This window comes from Carettochelys insculpta, chromosome 27 (genome assembly GCF_033958435.1).
Source record: "Carettochelys insculpta isolate YL-2023 chromosome 27, ASM3395843v1, whole genome shotgun sequence".
NCBI lineage: Eukaryota > Metazoa > Chordata > Testudines > Carettochelyidae > Carettochelys > Carettochelys insculpta.
The window spans coordinates 11,554,310-11,567,041 of NC_134163.1; the positions used below are offsets into that span (position 1 = coordinate 11,554,310).

Here is a 12,732-nt window from a genome sequence, read left to right on the forward strand (position 1 = left end):
CACTTCTTTAAAAGGAAACCACAGCATAGATTTTTTTGGACAGCAATCAATCAAGTAATTGGAAGAGATTTAATTTAAAAATAATTGGTTGTAACTTTGTAATTTATTTAAAACTTATTGTCTATGATTATTTGTATTTATCTTTTGTTGTTTTCATGGAACAATCTCCTGCAATACCTTCACAGACACTCAGGGGTCTGTGGAGCCCAGGGTGGGAACCACTGGCCTAGGTACAGCAAGTGAAACTAATGAGCCTCCTTTTACTGCCCTAACTGGGAGAAGGGCAAAAAGAAGCAGCTGGAATAAAGGAGGGGAAAGCCAATGTGACAGTCAAACCCGGGAGAATGCCAGGGAGAAGGCTAAAAAGGAAGCAGCACCTCTTTCCTTTTCCTCTCTCCCTGTCCCCTGCCAGCCCTGAAAATATCTTTAGGGAGACAGGTGTGTGGGGGGGGGAATATCTTTTACTGGACCAGCTTCGGTGGGTGAGAGAGCCCAGCTTTCAAACCACTCAGCCCTCCTCTTTCATGTCCACGCTGTGTTCAGACCCAGGTCTTGAAATTCTTCCCTGGTGACCTGTTTTTTAAAGACACTTTGGGTTTCTTGGGAAGATCGGGACCCAGTTTGTAGCAGCTATTAACAGAATCAAAACATCACAGAGGCTCGAGGTGGAAAAGTCCTCCCTGGCTGAGCAGTGTGGGGCGTTCCCTGCATTGCTACGGGGTTTGGACTGTCCCAGTTTTCAATGGCTCAGGCCTGGAGCATCCATGGCTGAAAAGCTCTCCCAGGACTGTGTTGCACGGGTGGGCAGATCAGAAAAGCAACGTAAGAAATTCCCATCTGAATCGCTGAAGATCCGGTACACCAAGGCAGGGAGGGGAATTTGAGGCCAGCGATCCTGACGCCAGAAAGTTGCTGCTCCACGGCTCCATCACTGTGAACCATCCACAATGAGAGGAGTGATGAATTCAGAGTGCCGCACACCCAGGGAGTAGGCGGGGGCTCTTGTCCTGTGGGCGGTCACCTTTTCGGGGCTGTGCGTTCCAGGCCCCGGGGTCTGCAAGGGGGCCCTGGGCGTGCTGTGTCGGCCCTGCATGGAGAAGGCAGGTGGCCGGTGCAAGTAGGTGTTGGGATCCGTTCTGCTGTAATGGGCTGGCCCAGGTGTTCGGGCCAAGTCCTCCGAAAAGCCCCCGTGTTTGTTCCGCCCTGAGATGGTGACGCTAGGGCTGGCCAGCTTGCCGGGGACCTGGGGGCCCAGCAGCGAGGGGAGAGCATAGCTGTTCGGGGCAGGGATGGGGTCCACCCGGCGGTACTTGGTCCGAGATCCCATGGTGAAAGACGGTGGCCTGCGCTGGGTGACAGGAGGGGCTTTCTCTGGACTGTACCTGCCTGGCCCAGGGGTCTGTGGTGGGGCTGAAGGAGATACAGCATTAAACACTAAAACTGGCAGCTGATTTCCTGCCTCCACTGTGGGCCAGCTGCTACTGCACCCATGGAGGCCTTTCAGCTCTGCACAGCCTCGTCCGATCCAGGATGGGACCAGCAGCAGCTCCCACCACGGCAGGTGACCCAAGGCCCTGCTCATCACAGGCCATTTTCCGCCACACCATAAACCAGCTCCACTGAGGCCATTGCTGGGTTTGGTTTGCCCTTGGAAGCAGCCTTGTCCCAGGGCTGGCCAGGCCATGAGGTAAGAAGGATTCTCTTCTCCCAGCTACAGCAGGAGCAGCAGCGTTACAGTCAATTTAAAAGCAACCCAGGCCTGCAAAGCCACCCTGCGCACAGACTCCCAGCCCAGCGGGCTCTTTGGTTGTTCTCCCACTCACCCCTGGGCTTTGATCTCCCCAGCATGGAATAGGAGGGGCCTCTACTCCTGCCAAACCGAGTGAGTTGAGGATCCACATAGTAGCAAGGCCCCGGGCTTGAATCTTCCCAGTAGACTGGGAACAAAGAGGACAAGCATCAGGAGACAGAGCCGTGGGTGGGCCACGGCCACCCCCTTGTCATCCAGGCTCACCCACCCCCCTCCCAGCTTTGCTCCTGCCCCAGCGCTGGGCTTGCTCAGCCAGTCTGGCACACTTGCGTGGGAGTGGGATTGGGGTCTGAGGGCTTGTAAACCCTTTACTCCCACTCCCCGGAAGGCGCACCGGGCAGGCAGAGCAGAGCAAGCCCCGCAGCAGTAGTCCCTGTTGAGCACTCGGGCGGCCGCCATTGGGAGGTTGAGGTGCCGCCCAGCGGATTAGCAGAGCTCCCAGAGCTGTCCACCCTGGGCTGCATATGTTTTTATGGTGGTGCGCATCCACACATGCCTTGGTGCACCAAACAAAATTTATTCCACAGATGGATGGGAAAAATGAGAGGGAACATTGTCCTGCAGCCCAGCTCCCGCTTCTACCACTGGAGCTGTGCAAGCCCCAACTACAAAGCGCAAAAGAGTTGGGCATACAAAGCTTTCCTGCACACACACACACACACACACACACACACGGGTGAGACGCACACAGAGACAGGGTACAAAAACCACACGTGGGGGGTACACCTACACTTAGGTGTACAACCACCCACGTGGGCATTACAGACACATACATATGCAACAGAAACCGACACCTGGGAAATATACGCCAACACACAAACCGACACATGGGCATTAAACACCTACACAAACCCACCCATTGTGGGGTTCATACACAGAGCCAGGACTCAAACCCACACATGGGCATTACAGACCCAACACAAACCCACACCTAGGAAATATACACCAACACACAGAACAAAAATCAACACATGGGCAATACACGCACAAATCCACAATTGGGGGTCCGCACACACAGACAGGACACAAACCCACACATGGGTAATACACACATGCACAAACCCATGTTGTCAGGTTCGTATACACACACAGGCCACGACACAAACCCACACGCAGACAATACACGTATACATAAATCCACACACTGGGGGTTCACCCATGCAGATAGGACACCAGCCCATACATAGACAATACACAAACCCACGAGTAGAAATAGGACACAAACCCACAGTTGGAGAATACACAAACGCACAGGACCCAACATATTCAGGCAATGTGTACACACAAGAAGGGAGGGGTATACACGTGGAGGGGTGTGGAAGACACTCATACACACCCACTCAGTGCCTGAGCAGAAGGTCAGGCAGGTGGGTGAAGCGAGTCTGGAGTCAGGAGTTGAGGGAATTTTGTGCGAATTGGGAAGAATTTGAGACTGAACTCATTCTGACTTGGGCTGTTTCTGACCCCAAAGACTTACTGCCATTTTTGACTCTCCCATGCAAGGAATAAGCCGGGCTGGTTAATTTGGTGTAGTCGTGGTTGAGAAATCCAACCGTCGGAGGCAGACGGTATCGTCCTGGGCCGGGACCTGGCACAAGGCAACCACATGCATGTGAGTTAATATGTCAGAAAACCAGGCTGTTATCAGCAGTGCAGTGTGGTGATTAGAGGGTAAGAAGGCCAGAATGGCGTAGCCTGTCCCACGCTCCAGAAAGAAGCGTTAGCTGGTGATCTGCATGCTAGCGTGCCTGGGTTCTGCACCCAGCACTTGGACAAAATCTCAGCTGGTGATGAGAAGACAAGGGTTCGGCATTCCTGCCTACTGCCCCGGCTCAGCCACTGACTCAAAGGATGACTTTGGGCCACCTGCTCAAATATTCTGTGCCTCAGTTTCCCCACCTCTAACACAACCACAGTGACTGTTATGACTCCTCCTGGGGCACTTGACAGTGAAATTATTTAGACGTTCTGACATCCTTTGAGAGGTTCAGGCTCAAAAGCACTAGAGAAACATTATTATATTACTTCGGCCCCCTACAGCTTTGACAGAGGAAGCTAACAATGGCTGCCCACACAGAATCCCTGGCGTGTCATGTCAGGAGACAGACTGACAAAGTAATTCTCTGAGACAGGGACCATCTTTTTCAGCATCTGCACAGCACCAAGCACCAAGTGGTCTGGTGCATGACAGGAGCTCCTCTCTGCTATGACGAGACACATAATTAATACTACTTTATTGATTTGCATATGTTATTAGAGCAATCGCCTTCAATTTGAAGCTGTCTCAGCATCAAGCTTTTCGGAGCTGTAGTCCAAGTGCAGGGCTCAGAACCACAGCTGAGAGTTGGCCCAAGTAGGGGATGTACTTCTACAAAGAGCAAGTCTAACCGCCAATCACAGGGTGTGCTTGCAGCTCAGGCAGAGGGCTCTGGCACTGGACAATGTGTCTGCTAATTTTTTTTCCATCTGCGTGCAGAATAAATTTTATTATGTGCACCAAGGCATGTGCAGAGGTGCACCACCAGTAGAAACACATGCTACCAATTGCGGGTGCTCTGCTAATCAGCTGGGCGGCATTTGACTCTCTCATGGGCCACTGCCCATGTGATTGGCTTACAGAAAACACTGGAACTAGAGCAGTGGAACCATGTTAGCATGGACATCATCAGGAGCCAAAGCCTGGGTAATTATTTGCAGGGCTAGTATGCTAGCTGAGGGTGACATGCCCTTTAAGAGGGAGTGGACACCCATGATTTATTACCTGCCGCCCAAATTGGCAACAAAATGACTGGGAGTTGTGGGGCTACATGACCTACAAGGAGAGGCTGAGGGATTTGGGTTTATCTGCAGCAGAGAAGAGTGAGATGGGATTTGATAGCAGCTCTCAAATACCTGAAGGGGGATTACAATGAGGATGGAGAGAGGCTGTTCTCGGTGGTGACAGATGAGAGAACACAGAGCAATGGTCTCATGTTGCAGTGGGGGAGGTCTAGGTTGGATATCAGGAAAAAAATTATTTCCCCGGGAGGGTGGTGACGCACTGGAATGTGTTACCTAGAGAGGTGGTGGAATCTCCTTCCCCAGAGGTTTTTAAGTCCCGGTTTGACAAAGCTTTGCCTGGGATGGTTTAGTTGGGGCTGGTCCTGCTCTGAGCAGGGGATTGTACTTGATGACCTCCTGAGGTCTCTTCCAGCCCTGTGATTCTAGGATATTACAGCAAGGCACCTGGGCCTTATGGAAGGAGAAGCAGGAAGAGAAAGCTAGTGTGGAAAGTATCAGGGAAGTGGGGCATGATTAGAAAGGCATTGGACCCCTACTTGGGAAATCCTGGGCAGAGTGAGAGACTATAAACCAGTAAGGAGTTAGCAATTATAATTGCCGGTGGCTATAGATGATTCAGCCAAGTCTACTTTGCCATTGAAACAATACAAAAGAAGAGAGGAAAGAAAAGGCTGGGAAGTGATGCTCTGGAGGCTTTGACAATGTCTCCAAGGTGCACGGAGTGGGGGGCTGCCAAGAAAAGTCCCCAGTTGCGAGGAACAACAAGCATGTAAGAGTCAGGGTGGAGCTTCTCCTGGAAGGGAAGGGGAGGAGTGGGAACCAGCTGGGGCTGGGAAGAGAAGGGTTTTCTGGGTGGTGGGCGGAAGCCCCCCAGGACTTTCTGTAGTTGTCAGCTGTGTATAAATGAAACCCCCAAGGGGAATGTGTTAAGGGGACTCTGGGCTGGTAGAGGTGCTTTAAGGTGCCCTGAAGAGGGTAAACTGAGGGCAGGGCCTAAAACACCAGGCTGTGCCAGCAGGGGGTGCTACAGAGCAGGCACGCCCAGTCATACCAGCACTGACACTCTCGCTAGCAGCAGCTAAACTGAAGCTAGGTCAGGTACAGCTGCAGGAGGGGCAGTCATGCCCAGCGATTGCAGTATAGCCATGCCCCATGACAGTGAGTTTCTCCACCGTCCAAGGAGGTGGTGTTGAGATGCACTAAAGCAGAGGTGGGCAAGAGTTGGCCCATGGGCCGGTTCTGGCCTGACTAATGCTGGATCCAGTCCACGGGCTGCATCTAACCCACATACGATTTATATCCCAGTGCTGGGGTAGCTGTGAGGGTTAGGAGCCACGAGCATTTTAAATAGCCCCGAGAGCCCCAGCTGGTGGCCAGGCAGCGTGGTAGCGGTGGAGGCTGGAAGCTGTGAGCCCAGAGCCCTTTAAGTTGCTGCTGTCTGAGGGGCTTGTGGTCTCCACTGCTACTACCCTGCCTGGCTGCCACATGGGGTTCTCGCAGCTATTTAAAAAGCCCACAGCTCCTGATACTCACCGCTACCCCGGCAGTGGGATATAAATAATGTACAGGCCAAATGGAACCTGCAGGCCAGATCCAAGTGTTAGCTGGGCCAGAACTGGCCCAAGGGCCATATCCGCCTGCCCCTGGAATGGATGGTGAGCAACTTCGTTAATAAGAAATGTGCTGCCCCTGGCAGTTTTCCAAAATTTGTGGAGTGTCCTCCTGCCCCTGCCAGGCAAAAGTATTAGAATCATAGAACAATAGAGCTGGGAGAGACCTAAAAAAGCCATCGAGTCCAGCCCCCTGCTCTAAGCAGGACCAAACCCATCAGATCAGCCCCTCCAGGGCTTTGTCGAGGCGAGGCTTAAACACCTCCAGGGATGGAGACTCCACCACTTCCCTGGATAGACCATTCCAGTGCTTCACCACCCTCCTCGTGAAAAAGTTTTTCCTAATGTTCAACCTGGACCTTCCCAACCACAACTTGAGACCGTTGTTCCGTGTTCTGCCATCCGTGACCACTGTGAACAGCCTCTCTCCAGCCTCTTTGCAGCCTCCCTTCAGTAAGTTGAAGGCTGTTATCAAGTCCCCCCTCAGTCTTCTCTTCTGCAGACTAAACAGTCCCAATTCCCTCAACCTTTCTTCATAAGTCATATGCTCCAGCCTCCTAATTATTTTGGTCGCCCTCTGCTGGACCCTCCCCAGTGTATCCACATCCTTCCTATAAATGGGGGCCCAGAACTGGACACACTACTCCAGATGCGGCCTCACCAAAGCCGAATAAAGAGGAATAATCACTTCTCTGGATCTACTGGCAACGCTCCTCTTGATGCAACCTAATATGCCATTACCTTTCTTGGCTCCAACGGCACACCGTTGACTCATGTCCAGCTTCTCGTCCACTACAACTCCCAAGATCCTTTTCTGCAAAACTACTACCAAGCCAGTTGGACCCCAGCCTGCAACAATGCTTGTGATTCTTCCGGCCCAAGTGCAGGACTCTGCACTTGCCCTTATTGAACCTCATCAGATTTCTTGCAGCCCACTCTTCCAATTTGTCTAAGTCAGTTTGGACCCCGTCCCTACCCTCCAGCGTATCTACCTCTCCCCCTAGTTTAGTGTCATCCGCAAACTTGCTGGGGGTGCAGTCCAACCCCTCGTCCAGGTCACTGATAAATATGTTGAACAGAACAGAACCCAGAACCAAACCTTGGGGCACGCCACTAGAAACCGACCGCCATCCTGACATTGAGCTGTTAGGTAAGGGTACCAATGTAGGACAGCTGATAGAATTACAGTAGCAGATACACACACATGCTTCCACAAACAGCGGTGGAATGAAAGCATCTTTCATAAGCCATTCATCAAAACGCCGGCAGCAAACGAGTCTAGTGACAGCCCTAGGGAAAGGGCTGCCTGAATCCAGAGCATCACAATGAACAGAAACGAGACAGCACCCAGACCAGCTACCTCCCACCAGCTCCTGTTTCCGGCAGCGATGTCTAATGATTTTGCACTTATGGGACACTTGACATCTTCCTAGCTGTCCTGAAGAGACGTTTTAGCTTCACCACATCCCTTGTCCCTGCTGTGACAGGTCAATGTTACAGTCCTGCCTTTCGCGAATGAGGAAACTGAGGCACTGAAGACTCAAGGAATTTTCCCCAGACCAGCCCCACTGTGTGTGGTTGGGGTGGGTGGGGTTTTATTTTGGAACCATCTTAGAAATAAGCATGTTAAGGCATTTCAGGGTCCTTACAAATGGGCACAAAAAATGTGCTTCTGTAAAGGAGCAATTCGCAGGTGAGTTTCATGAGGTTCCCATGCTAAGGTGCCTGCCAGATAAATTGCTATCACCCAGTATTTGTATGATGCATATTGCTGTCATCCCAAGAATAACCCTCACTATTATACAGAATCACGGAACACTAGAACTGGAAGGGACTTCGAGAGGTCATCAAGTCGAGTCCCCTGCCCTCATGGCAGGATCAGGCACCATCTAGACTCTCTAGATCTTTCCTGGTAGGTGTCTATCTAACCTGCTCTTAAATATCTCCTGGGATGGAGATTCCACAATCTCCCTAGGGAATTTATTCTGGTGTTTAACACCCTGACAGTTAGGAAGTTTTTCCTAATGTCCAACCAAAACCGCCCTTCCTGCAGTTTAAGCCCCATTGTGTCCTATCCTCAGAGGCCAAGGAGAATAATTTTTCTCCCTCATCCTTGTAACCCTCTTTTAAGTACTTGGAAACAACTATCATGTCCCCTCTCAGTATTCTCTTTGCTAGATTAAACAAACCCAGTTCTTTCAGTCTTCCCTCATAGCTCATGTTTTCTAAACATTTCATCATTTTTGTTGCTCTTCTCTGGACCTTGTCCAATTTCTCCACATCTTTCCTGAAATGTAGCGCCCAGAACTGGAGGCAGTACTCCAACTGAGGCCTTATTAGCACAGAGTAGAGCGGAGGACTGACTTCTCATGTCTTGGTCAGCACACTGCTGTTAATATAGCCCTCTCCATTGGGAGATCGCAAAATGCTGTGCAAAGAAGTAAAAATCACTATTCCTATTTTACAGAAGGGGAAACTGAGGCGGAACAACTCATCTGCGTCAATTAGCTCAGCTTCCCAATGTGCTCAGGGCTGTACAAATGTATGGGAAACCAGAGTCCTTCCGAGAATATTTATTGTTCTCAGCAGCACCAAAAGATCATGGTTGCATGGCGTTAGACACCACACACACACACACACACACAAACACACACACACACACACACACACACACACACACACACAAGACAGCCCTGCCCCCAATGGCTTCCCCACACCAAAAGCAGCTGGAGCCTCACAGCAAAGCGTACCAGTCTCTTGTGCAACAATGGAAGGCGTCGTCCTGCGCCCTGTCTCAGCCATCCCGGACCCGTCTCTCACTTTCCCATCTCCAAAACTACCAGTGATCCTCAGTGCAGATGCTAATGGGGGGTGGGATTTCTGTCACCCCTGCCAAAGCCTCCCTACAGGGATGCAGGAGAGAAAAGGCCTTTGCAGCAGGGTTGTCCCCGGAGGAGCCCCGCGTGGGATGCCTGCTGGAGTGAAGCATTAGACCATCAGCTCTGGTGACAGCCACTGGCCACTTGACATGAAGAGCACTTGCTGAAAGCAGACACCCGCGGAGGAGGGACCAGGGGCGACACTGTAATCTTATCCCCGCATAGGCTCCACCGCAGCCCTACCGAAGTGATGCAAGATTGATGCCCACTTAGCAACCTGCAGATCTGCGGCAGAGACAGTCGCTCTGCCCTGCTCACTGGAGCACGACGCCTCTTGTTCCCCAGCTGCTGTCCGCGGGGGTCGAGAGGCCGGATTAGATTCTGATGAGCGAAGCCAGCATAGGCAGGATGCATAGCGTGTTGAGAAATCCACACCAGGACCACCACGGCAGGGTTAGGTTGCTGCCCATCTGCTTGATGCTTCTGGGACTTGTCAGCTGCCTGAGGAGCGGGTGTTTGGGCCTTTGCCTTCGTAAGGGGTGGGGTGGGCACTGGACCCCTTGCCAGTGCAGGATTGCTGAGGGCCAGCAACTGTTCTCCCTTGGGAAGGGCAAGTGCAGAGCCACAGGGAAGTGCAAAACCAGCAGAGCAGACTGGAGAGTTAATGTGAGTGTAATAATAGCTCCAGTCTGCCCTCCTGGGCAGGCACGTATGACTTCGGCCTCGGGCAGCTGAACCTGTGGCAACAAACACCCTGCAAAGGAAAACGCAAGGGGCAAATTCCTCACCTCTCCCTGCCTGCGTGGCCCCAGGTGGCTGTGAAAGGCTGGTTCAGTTTGCACCAAGGATGCGGAGGTGTAAACCACAGCAAAGAGAATCAGCGTTGAGGCCCAGGAAGGGAAGGGGGCTGGCAGGGCGCAGAGCACATTCATCTGCACAGACCTGCTGCAAAGCCGTGACAGGCCAGGATCAGCTGCCTCAGGCTCACGGAGCTCAGACTGTGGGGCTAGAAAATTATCATGTAGACACTGGAGTTTGTGCTGGAGCCTGGGCTCTGAAATCCTACAAGGCCAGGAGAGCCCCAGAACTGGGGGGTGCTGCTCCAGCCCTGCCAGCCTGAGCCAGCTGACTTGGGCTCTAAAACTGAGTGCTGTGAGTGTCTAATCCCATCTGGTCCCACCCTGGGCTCACCTGCTATTTGGCCTGCTGCTAAGGCCCCTTCCCTGGCTTAGTGGGAGGGACTCCTGGACCCAGGGACCAACTGAGTTTGGGGGGCAACAAACGAGAAAACGGGAGCGAGGTGCAGGTCACGGGTGTAAAATGAGGGAACCGGAGGGGGCCCCTGAGCAGAGAACCCCACCCAGCACCCACTGCTCCTTGAAGGTGTCTAGGGAGCCAACGGACATCTCCCAGAGGAACTCCGCTCGGATTTGTCAGACAAGGGAGCAACGGGAACAGGCCTCACAGTCCCAGAGGGTGAACAGGTGAGGGGGAAAAGTGCAGCCAGAACCTCTGGAGAAGTCTCTCGAGGAGCCAGAACCGGGGCTGCAACTTGGCACACTCAAGGTAGGCATACGCCAGGTTCTCCCTCACGCTGCAGAAGGGGCAGGCATTGGGGATGGGGGGTGAACTGCGCCAGGTTCATGCCCATGCTCCTGGCTCTGTGAAAGAGCCACCAACTGATATCCCCGGTGGACTGTGGGACCAGGGTGGAACAGAGGCTGCCCCCCCTGGGGTTCTTCACCCTCCTGAGGTGGCAGGTAGTCCCACCACTTGGTACCTGGGCAGGATTGGAGGGTGAGGAGGTGGAGTGTGTGGAGCACGAGCACGCACAGGCGATTTCTGGGCATGGTCTGGAAACGCACCAGCTGCAGGTCATGCATTTGGCCAGGGGTGCAGGGGGCATGAGGCTGGGAGCACGTGGAACAGGTGCTTGAGAACAAGAGCCGTAGGATTTGCAGTGGGCTGCGGGGAAGACGACGCACCCTCTCGCAGGGTTAACTGCAGGAAGGTGAGAGAGGAGCACAGCAAAGCTGCTGGCACCTCCTGGAGTACGCGCATTGGGTTCGAAGGGCGGAGAGCCCATTCAGCCACCACGCACTCAGGGATCCACCCAGCTCCCCATCATAATCCAGGAGGTCTCCTACCCAACTGGCTGCTGCCAGGACGACCCTCAGCACACCCCAAGGGATGGGCTCACCAAGGCAGCCTGCCTGTGGGCCCAGTGCTTGACCCCAGCTGTACAACATGCCAGGGTGGTGAATTAGCAGGGGGCTGGACTAGATGACCCTCCTGAGGTCCCTTCCAGCCCTAGGATTCTGTGATTCTGTGAATTATTTTGCCAGCACTGAAGCATCCCCAAGTTGCATGTCCTTTAGCTACTACAGGTAATAAGCACTGAGATAGATACAACAGTATGCTGGCCAAACTTTATGGAATCACATTAAACCTCAGGGAAGGAGGCTTGAGTATTTTGAGAGTCCGTTGTCATGAAAACGCAAATGTTCATATGCTACGGTGGGATTGCATGGGACTGCGTTAGCAGAAGAGACATGATTAATGAAATCTCCAGAAGAGATCAGGGCCGCGGCGTCCGGCACGCTGGCCACATGGGGCGAAGCGGACGCTGCAGTGGGGTGAATACGGCTCGGGAGCCCCACGTGGCTCTTAGAGCCTTTAAATGCGGCTCCTTGGCGTTATACAGGCAGCGTGCCCTCCACCTGCTCTGGGCACGCACCCCACCCTTTGGTGGGACAAGCACGTGGGTAGCGGTGACAGTCCCTGCTGCTCTTGCCCCAGCATGGCTCGTACGGCCCAGAGCCATGCGGCTTCTGCAACCCCACTTCAGCCCCGGCCTGGAGCCGTACAGCTCCTGTGTCCCCCTCTTCTGCAGCCCTAGGGGCCCCAGTGACAGTGGCTCCGGTGAGTTGCCAGCATATTCAGTTGGGGGGGTGCCTAGTTTGGGGGGGTGCATTGTTAGACTCTGGGGGAGGGGGAGGGCATTTATTTAGAGCAGGGGGAGGGGGCTGTGGTGAATGTGCAAGAATGACAACCACAAGTGTGGCGATCCTTGAATTGCTCCTGGACTCCAATATAACAGGGATTTCAGAGGACTTTCCTTTCCGGGGAGGGGGGCAATATGAGTGAATCATATTTCCTAGGAAGTCTTTGGAGATGAAGGAAATGCAAATGACCCAACTCAAACGCAGCCTTTTGAAGCAGAGACTCATTGGTGCCTCTTCACAGTCAGTTCACAGACCTTGCAAGTGTATGGAGAGTAGATTTGAAACTTTTCCGGCCTGGGCTAGTTCTCAGAGGAGGGTGTGATGAACTTACAACCAGAGGAAAATCTCTGGGTGGGGTGGGACGTCTGGGCATTTCAGTAGGACAGGGGTGTGTTCTTTTATTGCTGTTAATATGTTTTCTTTGTAGTGCTTTTACCTGAGAATAAAATACAGTGGTTTGTGGTACTGTGTGGTAACTTAGAACGGTTGGCAGTTTCTGGGTTGCTAGTTTCTGAGGAGAAAGCAGGAGAGGCCTGCTTCAGTGAACAGTTCTTTGCAGAGAGGAACACAGGAAGGGAGATGAAAAAGAAATGCCTCCACCCAGGACAGGCAACAGCTAAAATCCAGAGCACGGTTGTCTTTGCTGG

General features: G+C 52.9%; 1 protein-coding gene across 1 annotated transcript; it reads right to left on the bottom strand.

Moving 5' to 3' along the window:
* Positions 1–928: 928 nt before the first annotated feature.
* CIMAP1D (CIMAP1 family member D) lies at positions 929–9,091 on the bottom strand. The gene is made up of 3 exons (XM_074977939.1): positions 8,952–9,091; positions 1,824–1,937; positions 929–1,410 (listed from the first exon to the last, which is right to left on the bottom strand). Exons 1-3 carry the CDS (start codon positions 9,001–9,003, stop codon positions 929–931), a joined length of 648 nt encoding a protein of 215 aa, XP_074834040.1. The 5' UTR covers positions 9,004–9,091.
* Positions 9,092–12,732: the final 3,641 nt, after the last annotated feature.